Raw genomic sequence first — 27488 nt, forward strand, 5'->3', positions numbered from 1 at the left:
GATACTATGCATCATTATTCTAAATACTGAGGAAGGTTTGCAGTTTGATCTCCCTGTACTCCAAGTCAGAACTCCCTGAGCTGAATTCCACTCCTGGTGGCCTCCAGAAGATGGTTTTATTTTCAGGCAACAAAAATGGGAAATTACTAGACGACAAGAGTAATGATACTTTTAGTTAAATATATTTGTAAGTGAAGTAGGCTTTGTTCAGCTCTCCCCATTACATGGGAACTGAAAGATGAACCAGAAAGTATTACAGAACCCTGCTCCAAATGAAGTTCTCATAAGCATGTACTGGATTAATTTGCTGGTAAGGAAATACGAGAGCCACCAACCACTTTAAGGATCTTTATTTGTAAATGTTTTGTTAATTTGTTGTTTAAAGTAATGAATTACAATGACAGGTTATACAAGGAAACCCAGTCAGAGTGCCAAGTTCACAAAGTACAGACACAGCAGAGGATTCAGAAAGTTGTACATTTGATTGGATCCCACAACAAATTATGTGCAACTCTTTCTGCTACAGAGAGAGAAGTTGCTATGGCCCATGACTTGCAGGACAGAAGGAGCCTCAAATATTGGATAGCATTACCTTTTTCAGAAGCCAGCCCATTTCCACTCCCGGGTACTGGCTGAAATCCACTTTTATGACCACAAGAGAGCATCATTCTAATTAGCCTCCACCCCACTCCAAAATTCATATCAAGTGGGAGATGTTTGCTTTCAATAAGTTGTCAGCCATTCAGATTGCAGTTTTCCAAACCAAGGATTGGCAACCAGGCTGGCTCTTGTAGATTTAGATCATGAGAACTCACGTACTTCCATCAATGGGCAAAAAGTTTCATGTGCTCCTTCTCTTGTCTCATTTTCTGAACATATGGAATTTAATGTGGGGTCAATATTGTGCATCAGTAGCAGCACCGGCAGCTATGCTCTCAGTTCCTAAATAGAGCAAGCACATCAACATGATGCTAAATTGCAACAGGCAGAAGAGGCTAGTGGGGCCATTCCATGGATCTCCCCAAGGACCAATGCTTTTACTTCCATGTGGGCTTGAAGAACTTGGGTCTTCTTCAAAGCTTTGGCAATTTGAAGTGCTGCCTGATCCCTTCAGCAACATACCTCTCCTTCATAATTTTAGGCAGGCCTTCTTGAAAGTAATGCATTGCAAGTTTTAAAGAATCAGGAACTGCTTCACATATTTTAGTAACCAGCTAGGTAGACGCTATCTGGTTTTTGCTTTGCTTTATTCCTATCTCAAACTGTACTGGGCATGTCATCCCACATAACCTTTCCATGGCAGAGGTTTAGAAGCAGCCTTTAAAAGCTGCCAATTGTACCAATTGTTTATCCCCAAGGATGATAAACCTGTTCGCCATCAAGGCAGGAAAGAACTGGGCAGGGGAAAGATAGTTATCAGGCATTGGGCAGTGAGCACATACGAACTGGCCTCCAGCCTTCATTTAACTTTTCAAACTCATTATACAGACAAAAGCAACTAAGAGCAAATAATGCTCCAAAGAAGGCTTTGAAAAAGATACATTAAAATAAAATTTAAAAAAAAAACCCAATGCTTTTTCTTCAGTCTGTCCCATTTTCTTCGGTCTTTTCCTCTTTCCTCTCCCATGACAGACTTCTAGGTTCTCAGACCTTATTCACTATAACTCAGCCTTTACAACATACTCTGGGTCCTAGTAAAGCTACAATAAATTAATAGCTATGTGTATGTCTGTGTCTATAATTTCTCAAGTATCAAACTAGTTCTGGCAAGGAGTAGTTCCCCTGTGAAACCAGCAACTATAAAATTTGTAGTCCCCCTCCGCAATCTGTAGCACAAGAATCCTTCTGCCAGTAACAGGCACAGTTGGGTAGAATATCAGTGTTTCCACTTATTGTAATGTCTTGACACCAGTTCAAATCCATCCAACCCAAGGAAAGAGGTCAAGCGAGCTATTTCAAAATAAGAGCTTTTCAGAGCTTCAAAACCTTCTACCTTTCAGAGGACATTGAAGAGGGGAATTTATGACCTTCCAGGAACCAAACTGTCCCAGGTGGCATAAACAGGGATGCTTAAAACTCAATAACCTCTAGATTCTAGAAGAATGTGGGTTCCTTGTTCTTGACTTATGTCATGTCAGCCAGCACTTATTTCCACTCTATGGCATTTTCCCCAGTCCTGTCTTATTGATACTGCTTCCCCCTTTCCTTGCTTAAGCAAAACAGTCAATTCCAATATAGAGAAGAAGGAAAAGAGCGAAGGAATATAGATCCATTTGTCATCCAGATTTTGTTAGAAAGAGACAGTTTATCTAGCAGCAAAAGCCACACAAACCATTTGGAATGGACTGACTGGCTTTGGCTAAAGTCATATGCTAAAGGCCAAATAAAGAAGGACCCCCAAACTGTAATTCCACATCACCCAAAGCCTCCAGTAAACATCTGCTCTTTGTGGAATATCAGCTATGGTCCATTTCTACTACATATATAAGAGAGTTATCTTAGCAGCTCCATGGTTTTGGCACACAAGGAACCGCTACCCTGGAACAGGCGGCATATAAGAGTACCAGGCATGCCACTGAATGTGTCAGGCTTCCCCCCCCACCAAGCAAGTAAATGCCAAGACAAGAGGGCAATGCTGGTGCAACATGCAGAGAGGCTGGTTTTAGTCTGTTGTAACTTAGCATGTTAGTGGCACATGGCAAAAATCTCCCTGTCCTCCGAGTGTCCTGGACTAAATTTCAGAAGCTTGCAGAGAAAATTCTAAAGAGAGGATACAGATGGATTTAGAGCAAGCTTCTTACAAGTTAGACCTTGAAAGCAAGAAATGATAAAAAAGGTCTGATGCACAGATGACAGAATCTGTTCCTTGATCAGAGCTCCGGCCGATCGTTGGGGGAATCATTCAAAGGAGGCAATCAAAGGCAGGTCTGGACACATGCCACAGAGAGCAGAATTTCTGCTTCCTCTGGTCCAGAGAGATTAATATAAGTAGATACCTGATTGGCTGAGGTCCTCCAAAAATACACAGAACGGGAAGCTTCCTGTGACTTTTGGAGTTAATCACAGGAAAGGGTCTTCCTGATTGCCCTTTGACAGCGGGCTCTAATGTAGTCTAGAATGGAAATCTAGCCTGGGAAGAGGCAAACCTTATTAACAGCTCGAGGTGCAAATTTACCCATGTGGCCCCTTTTCTTTAGGGACAGATTCTTCTTATTCCCAGAGCTGCCGCTTAGCAGCACAAGAGGTCTTTTGTTTGTTTTGTGCTGAGATGAATTTCAGGGAACCCAGTTATGAGAAATAAGAAAGATACACCCAAAGCAGCTGGAAAGCCCCGAGCCCGAGTGCAATGCTACATAAGCATTTGGACAAACCCAGTAATGAGGTGGCAAAGCACATGGGGGGGGAAAGCCACCTACAGGCCTGCTATAGAGGATCTGGCTGGAGGACAGTGAATGGGACAGGGGGACCCCTTCTCCCATTCTTAGGGAGCAGGCTTAGCCCCAAGCCGGTTACCCACCGATATAGGCAAGACTTCAGAGAATCTGGAGTCTGATGAATTATTGAACAAGCCTCAGCCATGACTGCTAACCACAGCTCCCCCGTGAAGACAGCAGGATCATGTTCTGCATAGTGTGAGCCATCTGAAGGTATTTGGATCCAGGGAGTTTGGGGGCAACGGAAACCACCAATCAAGGAGAAACACCAGGAAATGCAAAGAGGATCCCACAGGGCAGATGGCGGGCAAACTGGCAACCAAAGACAAGAGGGACGGAGTACAGCGAGTCAGCCCTCTCTAAGCAGCAACTTTTCTACCTGCACTGAGGACGTGAGGGAAAAGGACGCTGGGAGGCTTTCAACACCAGCAGGTTTTGGGAGAATGGTCTGAGCCCTGCGGCTTGCTTGCTTCTTCTTCCAGTTCAACCACATTCAGTTCATCAGCTGCGCAAGTGCGGAGTCCTTCCAGATCCTTCTTGTGAGCCTGCAGGACCAGCTCTGTCAGACGGGTGAAAGACTGAAAAAGAAGAACAACCAAGACTTGTTTTTTGTTTTAAATGTTTATTTATTGTTTGATTTTTATCCTGCCTTTATTACTTTATAGGTAACTCAATACAGTGAACATACCTAATATTCCTTTCTCCTCCTGTTTTTTTTCACATTAATCCTGTGAATTGGGTTGGGTTGAGAGAGTGACTGGCCCGAAGTCACCCAGCTGACCTATGGTAGAACTGGAATTCACGGTCTCCTGGTTTCTAGACCAAACTGGCTCACATAATTTTGGTTATAATGGTAAAAGTTTCCCCTGTCCAGTCATGTCCAACTCTAGGGGGCAATGCTCATCTGTTTCTTGGCCGAGGGAGCCAGCGTTGTCCACAGACATTTCCGTGGTCATGTATCAAGCATGACTATATGCCAAGGTGCACGGAAAATTGTTACCTTCCCATCAAAGTGGTACCTACCGGTATTAATTAATTTGTATCTGCATGCTTTCAAACTACTGGGGGGCAGGAGCTGGGGCAGGTAACAGGGGCTCACCCTGTCACGCGGCGCACAGATCTCAAACGTGGGCTGTCAGCTTTCCAGCTGATAAGTTCAGCATCTTTAATCATTGAGTCATCATCACTCCCAATCATGGTTTTAATTATGATCCTTGCAATATGAGTGACTGTGGATGTTTAGAAATAAATGAATGTGCTACTTAAGCTAAGTAACACTAAGTCACCTATTTGAGCACCCACTTTACACAATTCACACATACTTAAGAGTATGTTTTTCATACTGTATATGTTAATATACTGTAATACATTATATATGTATTTTGTATTTTCTTTTTCAATAGGAAAGCAAGGAAGGAAAGAAAGAAAGACAGAGACAGACAGAAAGAGTGAGTTATAAATGGAAGACAAAGTTCTCTTGGTTTCCATTAAATTTTAGTGACCTGGAAACCCTTATCTTAGATTGAAGGGTAAAGATGTCAACTGACCTGGAAGCCTCTCACCTGAGTTATTCCATCCTCAAAATTCTTACCTCTTTGATGTTCAAGTTGGTACAGGCACTTGTTTCATAGAAATCCATGCCGTATTCCTTAGCTAGCTGAAAGACAATTGACATATAAACCAAATGAGGGCTAGTATATTTTTTCTACTACTATCTTCAAATCCACCTTTCCACCTCTATTTCACCTCCAAATCTAAAAAAGCTACTTATAGAAGGCAAGAGCAATATTGTCCAACAGCTTGTACTGTATGTTATTTATGTATGGTTAGGACACTGGTTGACCAAGATCTCAGATACTGACCTCAATTCATTTTTAATAAAACAATGATCCACCCAATTTAGAACAAAATATATAGGAGATCTATATAGAAAAGATAGCAGGTTCCCTATTTCATTTCTACAGACTTGTGTATCATGCTGTTAAATTGATTTTCATTGCTTTTATTCAATAGTTCTCACCCACACAAAATATACACACCCATGTATGTATGATAACAGCTTCACCTAGAAGCTGTGAGAAACATATTCCTTACATGCTAATTTTCCATGAGGAGGGAAGTTCTTTTGTATAGAACAGGGGTCCCCAACCACCGGGCCCCGGACCGGTACCGGTCCGTGGATCATTTTCTACCGGGCCACTGGTTTGCTGGGCACCGCCATCTTGTTTCGACGAGAAAGTGCTTCCGGGTGAGCTTTTCCGATTGGAAAGCGGCGTTTGGGTCCGGAAGGAATCCTCGCGCCTTAGTTTCATCGAAGGAGGGGGGGCGGCTTCGAACGAAGAGCCGTCCCGATGGCGGAGGAGATTAAGAAAGCACAAAAAAGGTACAAAGGAGGAGTTGAAGGTGGCGGGGAGAAGCGGGGGACGGCTGGCTGGCGGGTCGCTCGGCTCGCCTTGCCTTGTCATGCGTGCTGATGCAGGTACCGGGCCATGGATCATTTTGTGATGCCGGTACCGGGCCGTGGCACAAAAAAGGTTGGGGGCCACTGGTATAGAATGTCGTTTAGTGCTATGAGCTGCTTGGACTGATGCAGTTCAGCTGAGAGGCTAGTCCATCACCCCAATAAATACCTGGTTTCTATAACTGGACCCGCCTATGATTTTTACCTGGAGGCCTTGCTCTCGGCCCACTTGCCTCTTCTGCTCCTCATCTGCTTTATTCCCAATGAGGATCTTCTGGACACCATCTGGAGCATACTGCAAAGGATATGAGAGTCTTTACTTCTTCCCTATCTGCATAGCTAAGTAAGAACTGAGCTGAAAAGTATTGCTCATTTTTATCCATTCTTGTACTTTGCATATCGAGGAGAAAAATCACTTTTATTTCTTGGGATTAAAAGAGCACCATCTGGTATTTATTCTTCATCTCATAAAGCACCTCAACTTGTCTTGGAAGCAATGGGCGTCAATGACCCAGAGTATAACAGACTCCAGAAAGTTAACCAAATAGCAATAGCAAAAGCTCTTAGACTTATATACTGCTTTATAGTGCTTTATAGCCCTCTCTGAGTGGTTTACAGAATCAGCCTGTTCCCCCAACAAGCTGGGTCCTCATTTTACCCACCTCGAAAGGATAAAAGGCTGAGTCAACCTGGAACCTGGTGGGATTCGAACTGCCAAATTGCAGGCAGCTGGCTGCAGCAGAAGTAGCCTGCACTACTGCACTCTAGCCACTGTGCCACCAAGGCTTGATGAGTTCCCACATTTAATTCCCTGCATCGTGTGACAAAGCGTTTCCTTCATCCCAAACTGATTACATTTTCCTTTAAGTTTACTCAGAAGGCGGCAAATTATTTCAGAGAAGGGGAAGCAGAACATAAAAGGTCTCCCACGTTGTCATCTATACTACACTGATTTGGTACACAGGGTGAGAATTATGTGGCCAATCCTGAGGCAAAATGGAAAATTTATTACCAACTATGCTTGAACACCTCTGAGAAAGATTTCTTCAAGGAAAAGTCAAAGAACATCCTTCTGTGCAGAAACAGTCATATATTCCTCGATTTACAACTGGTCACTTAGCAACCACTTGAGGTTACAACGGATCTCTCTAGGAGTACTTATGACCTGAATTCAAAGTTCTGATGACCCCTTCAAAGGTCATGTGACCGCTCTTCAGTTGCTCAACACCCAGGCTGCATTTACAGTTATTTGCAGTGTCTCACAGTCATGTGATCATGTTTTACGATGGCTTTGCCAAAACACAGCATTTACTTATAGTTTTTGGTAAAGCGGCTCCACAGTAAGCCACTGGTTTGCACTTTTTACTTTATGACTGTGGCATCTGTTTTACAACTGCAATGTTTGCTTAGTGACAGCTGCAGAAAAATTCATAAAATCGGATCAGTCACTTGGGTGATCCGATTAATGATCATCGTGAGTTAGGACCATGGTGGCAAGGATTCCTTGCAGTTGTAACTTGAGGATTACCCGCATAGCCATTTGGCCACAACTTCCCCCAGCAAACCTCCCCCGGTAAACAGCAAAGAAATTTTTATGCTTACTTCGTCCACATCGCTGGCCCACTTCATTATGTGCTGATATGAGCGCTCACTGCTAATGTCGTAAACCAAAAATATCCCCTACAAAGAGAACCAGGTAAGGGAGCAAAAGAAATGTGAGCATCACACAAAGTGAAAAGGAAAAGGGGCCTTTACTCAGAGGAAAATAAATGTACTATTAAGCCACACCCTAATATTTATCTCAGAAAAGGAGCGCAGGAAAGCATTTGGGGAATGATACATTAATATAGATGGTAATTGAGCCGGTTTGAGGCAGCGGATTAGGAACCAGGAGACTGTGAGTTCTAGTCCCGTTTTAGGCATGAAATCAGCTGGGTGACTTAGAGCAATCACTGTCAATCCTAGGAACAAAGCAAGAACAAACCATTTCTGAAAATCTTGCCAAGAAACCTGTCTCGACTAGCCCAGGTAGTTAACAACGACTCAGAGATGTGTGTGCATACATATACACAGAAACACGTGCACTTAATATTGCCTGCTGTCCTTTCAAAAGATTAAAATGGAATTGCAGGAAAATACTTAACTAGGGACTGGACAGGATACATAATGAATTTTGCAAGCCCATCTCCCCAGGGTCTCTCAGCCTTTCTCCTAACATTCTAAAAGTATACATGTTATTAGCTTGCTGTGAGGAAAAATACAAACTAGTCAGGGTCGCTACAGAAATCCCCAGAGCCTGTTGTGAGACTAGTCTGACGCTCCAGCGACATCACTCTGGAAGGGCAGGTAAAAAGCCCCGGAAAATTGTAAGGCAGGCAAAGGGGAGTTTCCAGCAAATATGATTATTGCCATAAGGAAATGCAGTAATCCCCAGTCCATCCAATCAGGTCATCCTCAATGCAATTTAAGAAAATTAAAATAAATACATTTGTGTTAGGAAATATAATAAACATACAGCAATTTACAGTGTACAGATTACAATGTGATACTGTAGTTTTTTCCACAGACTACCATATTTCATCTCTACTTTTAGCCAAAAATATCATACCTGGGCACGTCTGTAGTATTGTTTAGTGATAGTTTGATACCGTTCCTGGCCTGCAGTGTCCCTGGAACAGAAGCAGATGTTATTACGGTGACTGGAAACCTCACTTTTCATGGGTAACACAATTTATGGCATGAAGTCAAAACCAGCATCCTATTGATAGAAAGCTCAACCTCAAAACTTCCCACAGATTTCAGGGGAAAAAAAAGCAGAGCAGCTCAACAAAGTTAGGAATAATTTATTCTGTTGTTTTATTGATGGCATTTATATGCTGTCCCAAGCCACTGTGCAAGAAGAATTAAAAAGGAGAAGATTTATAACAGCAATAAAAGCATTGAAATATTTAAGCATTTAAGCTTAAATATTAAAATATTTTAAGCATTCAAATATTTAAGCATATAAATACCTAGTAGGGACCAAATTATAAAGATGTTGAAATTTCTGAAACTCTGAGATAATGGGGATCGGTTCCCTATCATATCTATCAATGTTGTGGAGGAAGGTTGATTTCAGATATGTCATTGTATGGCATGTTTTAAAACAGCAGGGAACAAAGGGGAGAAAACTGAAAGGAAGCAACAGATAGAAAGCATGTTATCTTGACAAAGCTTTATGAATGCATCCTGTTTATCTACTTCAAACTGTTCTCAAAAGTAGCACATCTGTTTGTGTGCAGCTTTGTAGAACTTTTTTGTTTTCAGATTCTAAAAGACAAATGTTCCTGAGAAACCAACTGGCTTGGAAAGCAGAGTGAAAGTTATTCATAAGTATACGGATAGGCAACGGGGTTGGCCCAAAGACTGGAGCATCCTGGATGTCAATGTTAGACAAGATTGGTGTACACTTGGAGCCACCAAACAGAGGGAGGGGGAGGAATATGCAGATTGCCAGAGTGGCTTGAAGAAAAAAGGCAGACAAAGAGGAGTTAGTTTGACCATTCTTCTTTAAGTCTGCTTGAAACGCTGGTGATCTATTTCTAAGTTTTAATGTTAAAATATTAATTGCCAGAATTTTATTCATTTATTTAAATTTATATAGCCACTCATCTCAAATATACGACAGCAATTTATAAAGAATATAAAAAACAAAACCAATACAAAAAGGTGTAAAACCATATGATGATTTAATGGTGGCACAAGGACAATGGAGAGGAACTGAAATGAAAGCATAAATAAGCAAATAAAAAACAAAACCAGCCAATGCCAAACTTCGGCATACGTGTCAAATACATTTGGTGCTTATTTCAGAATAGGATGACACTTCTATGCATGCTTTTTAGGGAATAAGGGGTTTAATTTTCTGGATAAACATGCGAAAATAATTGCACTGTAAGAATAGGCTCTTTTAAATACCCCTCCTATTTAACATGTATTGTCCATCCATGGGGGAAAAAGGCTAATGGATAGGTGCAGCACAAAGGACTGAGGCTCACATGATGAAAATGACATTCATTAGCCATTCTAATTTTGCCAACAGGATCTCATGGATAAATGTATACTTATCGACATCATATCATTAAAATGTTTAACATATCTATGGTAAGGTAAACTATGGAGGTCCTTGCTTACATTACACATACAGTATTGTACACAAAAAGGAAAAGAGATGGGGACAGGGGAGGAAAATAAACTAGTAGACTAGTGAGCCTTAAGTGACATTGGTTAAACAGATGACCAATGTGAACCATTAGACTGCTTGTTTTCCCACCTGTTTCTCTGAATTGTGTGAAGTTGGAAATCAAGCTCGATTTCCAACTGGCTTTGTTCTTCATCCAAGGCCAAGCTCCTTTAATTGCACTGCAGAATGAAGACAGTAAAGGGCAGTGGAAGAGTCCAAGCAGCTGCTGTGTACTGATTATCTTTCTGCTTTTATAGCCTTTCTTATATCTGATCTGGATTCCAGCCCAAAATTGGCCACAACTAATATTTTTACAAGGTGTGACTTCCCAGTCAATCCATCTAAGAACATACTGTACACAGGGTAGGTTTCAAATTTCAGTTTGGGAAGCATGTGTAACTTGGCTGCCCCCTGCTGGATAGGTTTAAGTGTATTCCTCTTAAAAACAATCTGAAAATAAATACCCCCTTTCATGCCATAAATGAACAATGAGGCATCCGTTTTTAACAGGGCATTACTCATTGCATCTTCTCTTTAAGCTGTCAACATCTGCAATTTGCACTAGGAAAAAGGCACAGCCAAGTCCCAATGTGCTGCTGTGTGATCAAAGGATTAAAATTCCTCAATCCCATGGTCAGGAGAATGGAAGATAGAAGGGAAGCTGAGGAAAGCCCTCATTCCAGATGAAGGGAGAGAACTGGGCAGGGAAGAAATGGGGTAAGATCTGCCTGTCTCATCAGCTTTGGCTCTGGCCCAACCCAGCACAAGCTTTCAATCCCGGTATTGTGCTATCCTCTGCCAAAGAATTGATTGTCCCAACCCTACACAAGTGAACTGCTGAGCTCACACCATAAACACACAGTAAAAGCATAATGATATTTATTTTATTTATTTATTCATTTATTTATTTTGTCAAGCGATTATAAGATAACAGGTATAAGTATGTACATAGTTATGAATACATGAAATGGATACATATAAGAAAAAAAACCAGTAGGACAGGGACGGTGGGCACATTGGTGCGCTTATGCAAGCCCCCTACAGAACTCTTAGGAAAGGAGTGAGGTCAATAATAGACAGTCTAAGGTTAAAGTTTTTGGGGTTGGGGAAGAAATCACAGAGTCAGGTAGAGTGTTCCAGACATTGACCACTCTGTTGCTGAAGTCGTATTTCCTGCAATCAAGTTTGGTGCGATTAACCTTGAGTTTGTATCTATTGTTTGCTCTTGTGTTGTTATGGGTGAAGCTGTGTCATTATTATCAACTGTATCATGAAGCCAAAATGGAAACAATGGGAATGATGTGTTTTAAGTTAGTTGCCTCATGACATGCAGCTCATCAGCTGCACAATGTCACAACATGTGTGGTATCACTTGCTCTGCTGCAGATACCCATGCCTATCTCCAAGCAACGCCTGAGCTTCACTGAATCTCTACTTGAAAATGTTCAGCATAGAATATTAATTCCTGCTACTAATAATTTAAAAAGCTTGTGATTTGCAAAGTGTTTTAATACATGTATGTGTTCTGTCTCACTTGTAGCCACGAGGTGAGAGTCCAAATTTCCAAAGGAAAATACTCAGACAGAAACAGGAACGACAGAGTTAACTTCCTTTGGCTGAATCAGTCTTTGGCAGTTTTCCCAGAAGCTGCCTACCAAGTCCGATAACGAGCAAAACCATAAATCAGAGGCGACTGCCACACAGAATAATTCATCCGAACTGGTAACTCAAATAGACAAGTTGACCCGAACAGGGATTCAGAGCTAACACGCCTCCTTATATCAGGCATGATATTCCGCTCTGAAAAAAAAATCGGGGCCGGCCAAAAGAGACCCCCCGCCCGGGGAGTGCCCGCTGCCTTCCCTCGCCAGGGCCGGGCGGCGGCGTGTTGCACGGAGGCTGGTCTGTGGCTGGCCCAGCTCCCTTTTCCTGCCGCTCAGCGGCCTCCGCCGCACCGCCTGGGCTCCGCTCAGGTATCCGGCTGGGGCTGTCAGGAGTTGCTACCGCCGGCGCAGCTCCACGCAGCTCCAGTCCCGCGTGCCTCGGGAAGGGAAAGGCAAAACCAGGAGCTGCTGTGCCGTTGCAAAGCGCCGCCACGGCTCTTCCTTTTGCCTTTCCCTTCCTGAGGCAACGCGGACTGGAGCCGCAGCGGAGCCGCGCCAGCAACTCCTGACTCGGGGCCTCCGAGGGGAGGGGAAGGAGGAGAAGAAGGGGTGGGGGGAAAGGAGGGGGCGATTCCCAAAAAAATCAGAATTCCGATTTTAATCGGAAGAATATCATGCCTGTTATATTCCCTGAGGGGCGTGTCAGTCTCTTTTCTCAGTCCCTGATTTGACATTTCCTTTTACGTTGTATGTCACGTTTCTGCCTGCGTCTTTGCCTTGCATCAGACCAGCATTTCTCGGCTTGATCTTCAGCCAATGACTCCGGCACGCTCTCCTGATTATCTGCCGACACCTGAGGCACAATCAGGGAGGAAGATTCTGGGGAGGAAGAGGACTCCGAAACTTCCAGCAAAGCAGGCTCAAATCTTAGAGCCAAGTCCTCCTCTTCTTCCTGACTCCCATCTGTGTCACTCAACAAAGCAGGCTCAAACCTTAATGCCAGATCTTCCTCATCACTCGAGCCTATGTCTTCTGACAGAGCAGGTTCAAACCGAGTCACAACATGTATGTATATGTTTACTTTCTAACTACCCTTTAAATTAGATCACATTCCCTGTCAATTTATACTAAAATGTGTAACTTGTCTAAGATTTCTCATTTAATCCATAAGAAAGAAAAACTTAATACCTGTATTACTTACCAGATCTGGATTCGGACCTTAATTCCATCTACTTCTATAGTCTTCATTTTAAAATCAACTCCTATGAACAATAAAATAAAATCACATGAAGTCCAAACAGTAATCCTAGCAATTATCCAATATATTTTGCTGTGTGAAATTAAATTATGCTTAGAATGCTAAAGCAGAAACATAAGTCTGTGAGTTTGTCAAGCCCTACAAGTCTGGCAAACTCAGGATCAAAAACTACCTGGATTTCGAAAAAGATCTTCATTGCCGGTAGGGTAAAATAACAAAAGCTTGAATGCTTGTTGAAGCAATTCCCCAAATCAATTTTTACTTAGTGTAATCAAGACAGAGTTATTCTCTGTCAGCCCAAAGCCCAAAAGCCAACACAGTGAAATCCAATGGAGTCCGATTCTTTATTTGCTTACACCTAAAACAGATAGTCCTCAATTTACAACCATTCATTTAGTGATTGCTCAAAGTTATAATGCCGCTGAAAAAAGGTGAGTTATGACCGTTTTTCACATTTACGACTTGCAGCATCCCCATGGTCATGTGATCAGAAATCAGACACTTAACTTGCATGTATTTATGACGGTTGCAATGTCCTGGGCTCATGTGATCACTTTTTGTGACCTTCTGACAAGCAAAGTCAATGGGGAAGCCATATTCACTTAACAACTGTTACTAACTTAACAACTGTAGTGTTTCACTTATCAACCGTGGCAAGAAAGGTTGTAACGTGGTGCAAAACTCACTTAACAACTGTCTGGTTTAGCAATGTGGTGCTGCCAGTGACCATGGTGGGACAAAGAGCCAGCAAATGAATTGGCTTTTCAGAATTCCTCTCTGGAACAAGGAGAGGCTTCGGGACCATCCACAAGTGCTCATGCAGTAATTCCCCACAAGGAGACTGTAAGATAGCAGTCTTCCCACTGACTCTGGGAGCTAAGGGATCACCATCTTTGCTCCAACTGCAGTTGGCACTTTTAAACAGATACTGGATTTACAAGCTCCCTTTTTAAATCACTTCTGGAAATTGCTTGTTAGGGGTTTTTCTTAACTTCAGAATGGCAAGTTTCACTATATCATATGAGCTTCCTTCAATCCTTGGCAACAGATTTTTTTGGGGGGTGGATTTTAAAATGACAGATGACAAGAGTGATATACAAAAAGCTATTACACTGCATTTATACATGAAACTGACTGATGTCTTAATAATTAAAAGGAATATACAAATAACAAATCAAGAGTGACTTGGATAACCCTCCATATTTCCTGCTCTGTAAGGCATTCCAATACAATTGCTATTTTCCTCTATATTTGTTTTCTTTTCACAAACCCCCATTGCTTGAGCAATTGACTTACTTATATACAAAACTAACTCCATGCTGTATTTACACTCAGACATACAGTTTAAGTCAACATTAAGATGACGCAATCTAGCCTTTTCCTTTTAAAATTCTTCCTAGTTACAATACGCAGGCCAATCTATTCTTAGTCTTCTTAGTACTTGAAATATCTGTGAGCATTCCATAACACCTCAGCAGCAGAGCCAATAATTCATTTCAGTCAATTAAAGATGAAATTCTCTTAAGTAATATTTGATGTTAAAATATTGAACCCTATGCTATGTTTCAAGGGCTTATTTGGCATTGATCCTATCAAACTCAAAGAAGCAACAGAAAGGCATGAAAATGTTAAGTGACTTAACATTCTCCTAAGGGGCTACTCACAAATACAAACAAGTAATATGAAGAAAATAATAATGGATAGTGCAGAAATTCAGTCGGTGTTTCCTGTCTGTCTCTAAATTGTTAAGCATATAAACCAGGATATAAATCTCCCCTATTGAATTTTTACCTGGCAGACAGCTTTTAAAGTCACCCAGGAAAAGATAAATTCTCAATAAACCTTTATGGATTGCTCAAAACTGCCCTACAGGTTGAGAAAGGACATCTGGGTTGCTATTTCAGGTATGTTGCCAAACTCTCCTTGAGGCCTGCAGCTTCTTCTTGTAGCAAATGTAGAAGTGTAGTGAAAGAAAGAACTGTTTCTAACCCTTAAGCATTCATGCTAGAAGCTGTATAGAAGTTAAAGTCCAGAAACAGGGCCATAATTCAGCAAGGCTTTAGCATTCTAAGTAGAGAAGGAGTGCTTTGCCAGGTTTAATCATGAAATGTCCAATTAAAATGGTAAAATCTCTAGAAGCCTTTATAGCATTACGTTAGAAGGACTGATGGTGTCAGTCCTTCCTGGTAACTATTGTTTATTTATTTAGCCATCTATCTCATCCAGTGACTCCGGATTCTAAAACTATAAAAGAATTAAAACAATTAAAAGGAACAAATCAATAAAAACATCCAAAGAATCTACCTACCATTTTAACGTGTGATAACCAGACACTGATTGGAAAGAATCAATACAACTCAATTTACTGTAAGATGACTAGTTTGGTTGATTAGGCTAAATAACGGCAACATTGGAAGAGTTGCTGTGGTGCTCAAAAATCCCAATAGCTATATTCTTCAGAAAAATTTTCTGATTGAAGATTAAATATATTGCCTTAGGAGATCATACAGGTCTTTGATGGTGACTCACAAACTGCATTAGATTCACTAGGAACAAACTGTTTTGCACTTCAAAACTCTTTTTTTTTGCAAACTTCCCATAGTTGCCCAAATGATATTTTCATTATCAGGACACAAGTGAGGATTCTGATCTTATATCACTGAGTGGGAAGAACAAGACCATTTTGTAAATGGCTCATTGTAGAAAAAATTGTATCTGAGAGAATGGCAAGTTCTTATTGCAAAAGTATCCATACTTATAGCTACCTGGCCAAAATTATCTGTGATCAGTTTTACATTCTAACCAGTCCTTGGGAACAGAACAGGCTTTTCAAGACAGGCAACATTTGTAATATTACCCCTTGTGATTCTGCTAATCTTCCATCTCAGCAATTCAGGAAATTGGAAAAGTCAGGCCTGAAAGTCTAGCCAGGCAATAATCTTCTCTGCTTCTTCAATTGAAAAAAATGCAGTACTATATACATTTTTTCCCAATAGAGATATCCATCCCCAAGCTGGAGCCCTGCAAATGGACTGAGCTTCAACTCTTGTAATGCCGATCCAATTATATCGGACTATTCTAGCTCCATTATAGTAGGGGTCCCCAACCTGTTCGGAGCCGGGCCACAGAAGTGGCAGGTGAACACATGCATGCATGCAGCTCCATTTGCACAAGCAACAGGGATGTTTGCCTCCTGGTCATGCAAATGGAGCAGTGCCCAGGCACATATGGACACCCACTGCTTGTGCGGAACCATCCCTCTCTCCTGCCCCCCTGCCCGGCCAGTCCGCAAAGCCGGAAAGGTTGGGGACCATTGCATTATGGGAGCTATGGAGCACATTATCGCCTGACTTAGAGGTCATCAGCATTAGGATGCTACTACATGGAGATCTCAATGTAAGAAAAAAATGTGGATAGCATTATGAACAATCTGGCAAGAGTTCATTTTGCTGCAAGCCTACAAAAGCAGTATCAAAGTACATTTTTTCCATCCTGATTAAATAGCTTTAAAAAAAAGAAAGAATAATGAATGAGTCAAGACTCCACACATATCAGAATGTCTCATGGCAGTTTAAAGACAATTATTATGGTATCATCTTTTTTTTTGCAGACTGTTGAGGTATTCCCCGTTAGGAGAATGAGTGCTCTCAGGGAAGCATAGTGAGAGTGATGTTGAATAACACACAACCAGCATACAGATACACTGAATAGTAAAATGTAGGTTTTACTTCCAGTAAATGGTTAATCAAAGTCCAACAAACAGTCCAAGTCATACACAGTTAAAGCAGTCAGTTTTCAGTCCAGGGATAATCCAAATAACAAAGTCCAGTATCATAAACAGTTCAGTAAACAGACTCACAGCAATCCAAGAAGAACGACGATCAGCAACAGTCAATAGGGAAAAATGCAAACCAACCATCCTTGAACATCAGAACATCTAGCAACATGGGAATCATGGGAACATCATAGCAACAGGGAAACTGGGTTTCTGGCTCCATCTTATGGCCATTTGAGGAACCACACCCAATTGCAATTACATCATTCCCTTAAAGAGACAATATTAAATGTCTATCCTGGTTTATATATTTCCAACCCAACTATTAGGTGACTATCAATTCCTAACATTGACTACAGTCTATCATGAAAGGAAGTGGCACATTTATTACTGCTATTGCTATAAAAATTTGCAACAGCAGCTTAGAAAAACCCTTGGTGAATTTAGAATGACATCTGCCATGGCAAAGAAGTTTCTACAAAATATGATTATTTCTATGCAACACTAGGGGAAAAATATCTTATAGGTTAAGTAAGTAAGAAATAAAGAAAGACAAGGTAAGCCATAATTGTTTCTAAGCAAGAGGCAAGAACAGGTAACTAAGCCTCTGTCATATTTGCAAAGTTTTCTGATTTATGATTGGCCAAATAAAGCTGCCTTTTTCAATATAAGATTGGTACTTAATTCATATCAATTTTCTTCTCTGCAGATGCAGGTTGTGATATACCCTCATGACTAGCATACTTTTTCTCAAGGAAGTCATTAGACCAGGGTCACATATCCCTCATGAATGAGGAAATTTCCAAAAATGTTTACAATGCAAATCCAATTCTATCAAATGTAGTTTTTGTTCTAGTCTACCAGCTAAGTTTTAGTAACCTATCTCAAATGTAAGGCAAAATGTGGTCTTTGATTATGAAAACTTTCTGTAGTTCATTAGTAGACTTTTAGTGACTTTATTCTCTAAACTCTTATGTCTTTCAGTGCAATTCTTCTACCGCTGCACCATAGAGAGCATTTTAACATACTGCACCTCTGTATGGTTTGCCAATTGCACAGTGGCAGATAGGAAAGCACTCCAGAGGGTTAATGTCATTGCCCAGAAGATCATTGGTTGCCCTCTCCCCTCTTTGGAAGAGCTTTATAGCTCTCGCTGCCTTAAGAAAATTCAAAAACATTCTCAAAGATCCATCTCATCCTGGGAACCCTTTTTTTGAACTATTACCATCTGGCAGACAGTACAGAATAATAAAAACAAGGACAAATAGGCTGAAAAACAGCTTCTATCCCAGGGAAGTAGCTCTTTTGAATTCTACTGTATAGTGCAATATCAATGCAATATCAGGGTTTTCAATTCAATGTGTGGAGTGTGAAGGATGTGTGTTTGTGTTTATTTTCATGGTCATGATGTGCACTGAAGATGGTGTTTGATTTCGTTGTACAAGGTGCAATGACAATAAAGTAAACTAAACTAAACTAAAATTCTGGATTATATGTAAAGGAAGTAGAGATAAGTTAGGATACAAATAGATACTTCTGATGGTGGAAGTGGTATATACTGGGGATTTTGGATGGCACTTGGGGCAATACATCATTAAGATGAGTATATGTATGGGTAAGAGGGATTGATTTAGCATTTGATAGGGCTGGGTTTCACATACGTAAATAATGGATGAGTGGTAGATGAAGTGAGGGGTGAAGGGTGATCATGGACACAGAAATGTGGCCCTGTAAATAATTGGAGAAGAATGAGATAGCACTGGATAAAAGCATTTGAAAGAAGAAGGGAAGGGAAGGGAGAAATGGAAGTGGAAGGAAGAACTGGCCTGTGTGATGACGTCAGAAAACTGAAAATAAAAGCGAGGATCAATGGAAAGGAAGAGTTCCAGCATTGCCATGACCTCATTTAGTGTGAGATCTTGAAACTGTAGATGCCATTATGGAGTTGTTTCATGGAAAGTCAATAGCAAGAGATTGGGCTTGATGAGTCGAACTATGAAAGGCTAGAAGGCTTCTATGTCAATCTGCTGTGAAAGGAGAACCAATAGGATCTGTAAATGCAGGCCAGCAAAAGAAGGAAATAAATAATGCTCTCAACTACAGACATATAAAAGCAGAGGGACACTTAGGAGGCCACTGATATCTGAGGTGGTTGTCTTTCTCTCCCACTTTAATTGGCTGCTCTGCCAATAAGCTTGTGATGCAGATCTGTTTCTGTGCCATAAGACAAGAGAAAGATTAAGGCTATTCCATAGGTGAAAAACACACAACAGGGAAGTTGGAAAACACCACTACCCCCAATATACAATGGGGTGAAAGAGATTCCACCCACACTAGGGGTCCTAGCTGAACTGGGAAAACAGAATGTGCCTCCATGCTCCATCACCTACAAGCCAGATTCATGTTCTGTCTGGCAGATTTGTGCAACTGAGAGAGTGTATGTACCTGGATTGGGAGATAGCTAAGCATTAGCCATCAATCAACCCTTCAAAGAGCTGGTCCTCCCGTTTCTCAATTTAGCCAGCTTAGACAAATCTCCAACCTATCTTTTTTTTTCTTTTTTCTTTTTTTTTGAGAGGGGGTGGAATTGGAGAACCTGTTACAACTTCAGTTTTACAGGGTACTGGAAGAAATGGATTTCTGGATTATTCTCTAATGAATTTTAAGCCCAAGTCTAGGATGGAAACAGCATGGGTCATTCTGAAAGACAGTCTTTTCTTGGGATGGAAGGAGTCAACCTCTCTGTGATACCTGTTATCATAAATTATGGTATCGTCCTGGTGCTTCTGAGGATTGGAGGAATTGTTCCATGGTGGCCTCAGTCTTTCTTTAGTGAGTGGTTTCAGTGAAGAATGGTGATCTAATGGTTGCCCTATCCATACTATTCCACATCTTTAAAAAGTTCTGAGAAAATTCCAGTGCTTCATAACTCTGGGATGAAGTATCCTGATGATAGTGAATGATACAGATACTCCATCACAGCCAAGGTTGCTATGGAAATCCTGACCTGGTGCCTAGAGGTCCAGATAGGTCAAAGCAAGCTCATTTTGTTCAAGCTGAATGGTTCAAATTGTTCTTTGGTGGTGCTAGATCTCACTTTGGAAGGGTTATACTTCTCTTAAGGAGCAGATCTGCAGAATGGGTTTTTCCTGGCCTTATATTCTAGAACTGGTTCACCTAACCAGATTGCCTGATGTGAGTCATTGACTATTTCTTGAGAGCAGAAATACCATACAATGTCCTCTGCCTGCCTCCAGACCCCCCAGGAGGACAACCTTCTCCCATGTGTTTCTTCAGTGGGCTGAAAGTAGCATTTTTTAATTTGTGTCAAAACAGTGTTGCCTCGTTTACCTACTGCTCATTGTACAAATGGCTTTACTCTGACTAGCTTGTTCACTCTCTGGCAGGAATATCTCTTCCCTCCAATCACTGCTCTCCATGCCATTTTTTAAAAAACAAATTATCTGGAGGAACAATGAAAACTTTTTTTTTTAAATTCATTGATGGAATAGTGAAATAATTGATCTGTCTATTGTTTTTTACAAGTTAACTAGTGAAACCATGAAGATGTGAACTCAGAGGGAGAGACAAAGAAAAAGAGGGATCTACCAGTTGGAGGATCTGTGCATCTGCTTCAGACAGAACATCTGTCTGCCATCATCATAGCTGAAAGTGAAAGAAGCAGCTGAAATCAAGAAAGGAGATTTTTAAAACCAAATTCATTCCAAGTAGGTTTATGCATGGAAGATAAGCAGTTAAAACCGCAGAGCAGAAACCCAAGCATATACTGTAGAAATACCAAAACAGCAAGTTTTTCAATTTATATCTTAGATGTTTAAATTTGGGTGAAACCTCTCTAATTTCAGATCAGTAGGATGACTCCTGAAATTGAAATGAAAATAAATTAATATTGCTTAAAGAGGCAATAGGTATAACCCCCTACACCAGGACTGTCAAACTCAAGGCCTGCGGGATGGATCTGGCCCGCGGGGCCGGCCTGGAAATATCAAAGGACCAGCCCATTTTCAGCCTCCATGGCCTCCTGCCTCCTCTGTCAGCCAAAAATGGGCCGCGTGGAGGCCTCATGGCCTGTTTTCTGCCAGCAAAGTGCTGCGAAGGACTGGATTTGACTGGATTACAATTATGTGGCTTCAAGTAAGTGCCTGATGTGGATAGAAAACAGGCAACACCCTATGTTAATACTACAGTTTAATGCCAGATTTTACACACCATAGGTCCATTTAATCTACAATTAACAATCTATAATTGACAGCCATTTCTATTTACTATCCTGGAAATTTACTTCTGCTGCTAGATCAGAGGTGGTATTCAGCAGGTTCTGTCCAGTTCTGGAGAACTGGTAGCGGAAATTTTGAGTAGTTTGAAGAACCAGCAAATACCACCCCTGACCTGCCCCCGCCCCCATCTATTCTCTGCCTCCCGAGTCTCAGCTGATTGGCTGGGTCTTCTTTTGTTGCCCTGCACAGGAGAATGGAGCTGGAAAGCAGGTTAGTTGGGTGGGGAGGAAATGGGATTTTTCAATAATCTTCCCTCAAGAGTGGGGTAGGAATGGAGATTTTACAGTATTCTTCCCCTGCCATGCTCACAGAATTGGTAGTAAAAATATTTGAATCCCACCACTGTGCTAGATTTTTTATTATTAGTTGAATAATAAAAATACAATAGTATAAATAGCTTTCCTGCCTGGAAAAGCAATTGACTATTAAACAATGGGGTATAAATTTAGAAATAAAAAGTTTAGTGGAGTATGAAGAATAAGTAATAAATATTTGCCAGTAATATCTGGTAGAAGAGATAGGAAAATGGTTATAATAAAGAACTTGGAAAGAAAGAAGGGAAAAAATGCATCTTGAACCTGTGTCAAATGCCCACCCTGGCCACGCCCACAATGACTACCTCCACACCCAGCCACACACACACACACACCCCTCTGGCCTTCCGAAGTCAAACACAACCCTGATGCGGCCCTCAATGAAATCGAGTTTGATACCCCTGCCCTACACCTTTCAGATAATGTCACTAATGTGATAATAGATTTGCCTTCTTATCACCAACATAAACTAATAATATAATTACATTCAGTATTGATTTAAAATGCTTCTTTCTTTTTGCATCACTCAAAATCAAAGAAATGTGTCCCCTTGGTGCCCTCTTTCTAAGAATCCAAACTTCCAACTGATGGAAGTTTTTAGGAACCTATTTTATACAGCCCCCAATTTTAAAAACAGTAGGAATGAAGTAGAAAAATACTTCCAACGTCCAGCAGGAAACATATCTAATAAATGGTGTCTAATCTTTCCCTGAAAAATCTCTAGTAATGGAGCTCCCCAACCCTAGCAGACAGTGTTTACTACTCTCATGGTCAGGAAATATCTAATTTAAGCTTGGGTCTCCTTTGAAAACTCATTCGTCGGTCCATGTCTTATGTTCAAAGAAAAGGAACAAATCTACAGGATTTTCAGGCAATGGAAGACTGCTAACATTTTCTTTCTTTTCCTTAGATTCGTCTAGGCCTCGTCATTCTTCACTGGGTGTATCATCAAAGCTCTTCCTTATCTTTGTCACTTTTCTTTCCACTCCTGCTAGTTCCTCCATAGATTTTTTATTAAAGCTACCAACTGGACATAGTATTTCAGATAAGATCTGATCAGGATAATATATAGTAGTGGAATTACCATTTCCCATGAATTATTATACTTCTTTGATGCAGCACTGGCTCTTTGACAGCTGCAGAATATTGCTAGCTGATGCTTCATCTGTTGGTCTACCAGGATGTCCAGATATTTCTCAAAAGCACTACAACCAAGCCAAGTTCTACTAATCTTATACCATGCATTTGTTTTTCTTACCTAAGTGCAGAATCTTACTCTGTGCATACTATACCTTCTCACTCTGTTTCTTGGAAGTACAGACTTTAATTTTCTATGCTTCAAATGTATCATAAAAAAATAGAAAGCCAGGAGCATCTCGTCCTATGGTTACATTACTTACAATAATTGATAACTGGAATGTATACATTCTTATTTTCCAGAAAGTTAAATACAGAAGTATTCACCCGTTTAGCTTAAGGCATTATCAAAGAAACAGTAACCAAAATGCCATCACTTTCAGGACATTCCTTAGTGACTTTAATACCTCCACAAATCTTTGTCTTTTGGTTGTAATAAAGATATATTCAGTGCACATATCATGTTGAGACATGGCTTGCTTATCCATTAGAAAGTTCTCAACTTTCAGCACAGACCCTTTAAATACCTTTTGTGGCCATGGACCATGATCACGAATTACCAAGACTTAAGATTTAAATCATAACATTGCTTTCAAGCCTTTGCGGACCTCCTGTGACAACATTACGACTCTCCAGGGATCCACAGACCACAGGTTGAGAACCACTGCATTAGGTGATTCTTATAATGCGGTTTAAAAGGGAGCTGAAAAGGGAATCTGTCTTTTAAAAATTGAGTTTCCATCATATCTCTTTTAGCATCCGGTTGCAGAATGCGAAGAAGAGTTTGGATTTTAAAGTAGTAAGTTGACTTTTCTCGATTCAAAAAAAGTGATGAAAAATGCTGCTGTATTTTGCTTGGAGGTGTGTATTTAAGCTCAATGGCTATATACATTTCTAAATACATACACACATTTATACATACTAAGGATTAGAACAATCACTCCTTGACTCTCAACATCCACACTATGGTCTAACTTCCCTGTCCCTTACCAAGCTAAAAAAAAAAAAAGACAGGCTGTAATGCTGAGCATCTTGGCAATAAAAAACTTTTGACTATTCTGCTATGCCCTGAACATGCCAGATATAAGACTCAGGTTCCTTCTAAATGTTTAATCGCAGAAGCTGTCACAATTCATGCTAACTATGCAGCCAGGAAACTCATGTCCAAGCTTCTGAGGTTATTGGTTGCCTACATCTAGCACTTATGAACAAGCAAAGATTTATGCAAAGGAAGCTCCTTGGCTTTCTTTGGTCCAAAGCTCCATTAGAAGTCTCACAAACAAGGTGGAGGGCACCCAACTCCCAAGACATGGCCCATTCAGAACTGGGCTACGCAAATGGTGAGTGTGTGCGCACAAAACCTCCATCTGCACAAGCAGCAGGTGCATGTGCCCGCCGCTTGCACAAATGTAGCTGTGCATGCATGCACCTGCTGCTCGCACGGAACCATCTCCCCTCCCCCCGGCCGGACTGCCAAGCCGGAAAGTATGGGGAATGCTGATCTGGATGAACAATCTAGTGACTGGAGGTTTTACCTGGAACACTACAATCACTGTAATCTTTAGATGTGATTGCCAGTAGACCCTTCCATTACTTCATACCTCTGTCACTATGTTGAGAAAAGATGGAAGCACAGGGGTCTCATGTTCCAAACCAGCTTCTACTCATGGACTTCCAATGACTGCTAATCAACCAAAATCATTATTCCACACAATTTCCAGTGACTTCTACTGATATGTCTGTGAGCACTTTCAACAACGGCCATGAGAGGCCAACCAGCAGCATTCAGAACTCTTGACAGGAGCTATCTGTCCCTTTCCTGGAACTTTTCTGCTTCAGAGAGAAAAAGAAGGCTATCAGGATCCAGTGTTCTTCCTTTGGTTCATGTATGTCACCCTCACCCCCCAGTAAAACAGCCCTGAGGAAATGCACTCTTCAACGGAGGAGGGGCTCCCTCCCCCAAAGATTCAAGTAAGCAGTCTTTTCGGAAAAAACACCCCAAAACTCTTGAAAAGGGGACTTCTCCGCCCCCCCCCCTTTTCAACATAACCATTCCAATGAAAGTCAATAAGCAAATAGCTGTTTTCTGGTGCTTGGTTTCTCTCTCCCCCCTCCACCACCTCCGCCTTCCACATCTGACTCATGGATATATATGCCTTCCCCATGCTTTTACAACACTGACGTCGCGTTTATTTTCACCTTAGAGGTGAGCTGGCATTACTGCATCCAAGAGCAGCAGTACCAGAAGCCGCCCCGTAACTCAAGATCCAGGGACGCTGATTGACTTAAAAACGGACTCCCTGCAATTGAAGGCACCCGTAGCAGGCCCGGCACGGAGGCTGCATCGAACAGGTATAATCGGAACCTCAGGCACAGGGAAAAGATTGGGGGACGGGTTTTTTTTCTCCCCCCCCCCCCCACTTTCCTAAAAGTGGCGGGCGGCTCTGCCTCGGGTGCCGGATTCCCAGGTTTGAAGTCACCCCCCCCCCACCGCGTTCCAGATTATGAGAAGCGGCAGTGCAGATACACCCGCGGCTTAACCCTCGCCAAAGGCGCAGTGGCTTACCGTGTGAGACCCCCGCCCGCCCGCCCCGTATGAGATCCCTAGAAGAAGGGATAGGGTCCAGCCTCAACCATCGCCCGTCATCTAGAAAAGGCATATTGCACGGCGAATAAGCGACCCAGGCACCCGCCCGCTCAGCCCTCCGGATGCCTTTGTCTGCTGTTGCCAGCAGGAAGGAGGTAGCGGAGAGGCCACCGAGTCCCGTCCAGCCGGGATCCCTCCTCCTTTCTTCCTCCCCCCCACCCCTCCACTCCCGCGCCGCCCAGTACCGATGGTGGAGATGTGCGAAGGGTGGAACTCATTGTCGGTGAAGCGGCACAACAAGCAGGTCTTGCCCACGCCGGAGTCCCCGATAAGCAGCAGGCGAAAGAGCACGTCGTATTGCTTGGCCATGGCGGGGAGGCGGGGGGAAGGCGGGGGGGACCCGGTCGGGCTTTAGCCCCGCGCTGCGCCGGCTGCCATCCCAGCCGAGCGCCTCCCGCTCCTGGCGTCTCTTGGTCTGGGGCGGAGGTAGCCCCAGAGGCGAGCGGGAAAGCAGGCGCTGCAGGAAGCGGGGAAGTGGGGGGCGGGAGGAAGCGACAGAGCACGAGCAATAGCGCCTCTTCGATCACTTAGGATCCACTAGGAGGAAATCCAAAGAACGCGGGAGAAATTGGGAGGCGGTTGGTGGTGGGGATGATGGCACCGCCGGCAGAAAAATCACCTCTCCTCCAAGCGCGGCTCTCGGGTAGGGGTGGAAGGCAGCTGCTGCTCCTATTGGAGAGTGGAGGTGACACAAGAACCCACGCAGGGAGCGCTTCGGGAGCGCGGAACCGAGACCTTCCCCACCCCCGTCCTCTCCCGCGCACCCGGCTTCGAGATCCGGCGATTTGCCCCGCATGCTGACGACCAGCGAAAAAGGCGGGGAATGAAGGGAGAACCTTCAAGTGGGCGGAGTTTTATGCCGCTGGTTGCCTCAAATTGCCGGAGAACGGGGGGAGGGGGGGTATCTTAAAGGTGCTATTATTTCCAAAGGCAACAGGGCGATGTGTTATTGTTGTTTTTTCCCCTTGAGGAAGACGTTTCGCTTCTACAAACAAGAAGCTTCATCAGTTCTGGATGTGGGGAGGGATGGAAGGATTAGTTCTGGCAGCATCTTGGGGTGCTTGTTTGGAAGGATTATGTTTCTTTGCAGTCAGGTCGTTAACACGTTCTCTGAGAGCCACTGAAGCCACTTGGGGATTTATCTGTGCCAACAAAAGTGGTACTATATGTAACGACCACTATTATCTCAGTCAATATATACTGTTGTAAACCAAAATTTAGTCCTTTTGGGCAAAACAACTTTTTGGAAAAAGGAAAAGCACTAAGAAGGAATTTACAAAGGTGCTAGGCAGGGTTGGGGGGGGGGTTTGGGTTTTTTTAATTTTATTTTTGCTAGAAGGTGGTTAAGGCTTTGCTTGAAAATCCATTAACCTGGCCACTGTTGGAAGTATAAACTTATATTCATAGATTCCATAGATTATGATCATATTTTCTATGCAGCAAATACTGATGAATAGTTGCTCAAAACATTGCGGGTTGATATTAATACTATGACATGTATTCATTTTAGATAATGTCAAGGGGGATTTGTTCTCCCTGATCTAAAACTGGTTACTGGAACATATAATGCAGCACATTAGGTACTCTGCTGTTTCTGACAGTGTAATAACCACCCTCAGAACAAGTGTGTGTGTGAGAGAGAGAAATTGATCTGGTTCATGACCAGCTTAACTATGGTTGATTGGATAAACCAAAATTAGCTAGCTTCGCACAACATGTTAAGGCAAAGTCAAACCATATATTTACTTGGCATGCTATATGAACTTAGCCAATATCTCTCAGCCTACCTCAACTGATTATTTGAAATAATTATAAAAGGAAAAAGGAGTGAGAGAGACAAGCTTGCTGCCCTGAGCTTCTGGAAAACTGGCAGGTTATAAATTTAAGGATGAATAAGATCTCAAGTGGTGGCACCTAAAACCACCTAGCTGGTTTTACTATGTCAAGCTTTCTTTAGGCATTTTGTCAGAGTACAGAGCAACTTAAGTGTCAATCAAATACAGCATTTAGTACTGTACTTAAGGAAGTTTCATCTTGAGATTTAATAATTTTTGCCTCTCCCCTTCTAGAAAGTAGCCTGAATTACTTCCCTTCAGATTTATTTCTTTACTCCCCTCTTTAAAATAAACAGGTTCATATGCTGCTCTCATTACAATATACCTGGAACAATTTACATTCTTAATTCTAGTAACAAGACTGAAATAATATACAATCAGGTAGTACAGGTAGTTGTCAATTTGCAACCATTCATTTGATCATTTGAAGTTATAATGGCACTGAAAACAGTGGTTTATGATCATTTTTCACAGTTACAACTATTGCAATATCCCTGCGGTCA

At 42.0% G+C, this 27488-nt stretch overlaps 1 protein-coding gene across 2 annotated transcripts; it reads right to left on the reverse strand.

The window, feature by feature from the left end:
• Window positions 1–335: 335 nt before the first annotated feature.
• On the reverse strand, window positions 336–25976 carry RAB15 (RAB15, member RAS oncogene family). Of its 2 annotated transcripts, none has more exons than XM_026665630.2 (7): window positions 25770–25976; window positions 12923–12983; window positions 8504–8564; window positions 7498–7575; window positions 6101–6190; window positions 5026–5091; window positions 336–4012 (listed from the first exon to the last, which is right to left on the reverse strand). In XM_026665630.2, the coding sequence occupies exons 2-7, from the start codon at window positions 12967–12969 to the stop codon at window positions 3854–3856; spliced, it is 501 nt and encodes a 166-aa protein (XP_026521415.1). In that variant the 5' UTR covers window positions 12970–12983; window positions 25770–25976; the 3' UTR covers window positions 336–3853. The 2 variants fall into 2 exon arrangements, with proteins under 2 accessions (XP_026521415.1, XP_026521414.1); XM_026665629.2 differs by having other exon boundaries at window positions 25336–25949.
• Window positions 25977–27488: the final 1512 nt, after the last annotated feature.

This window comes from Notechis scutatus, chromosome 1 (genome assembly GCF_049901735.1).
Source record: "Notechis scutatus isolate UNSWTSFEM ecotype Mainland chromosome 1, rNotScu1.2, whole genome shotgun sequence".
Classification (NCBI taxonomy): domain Eukaryota; kingdom Metazoa; phylum Chordata; class Lepidosauria; order Squamata; family Elapidae; genus Notechis; species Notechis scutatus.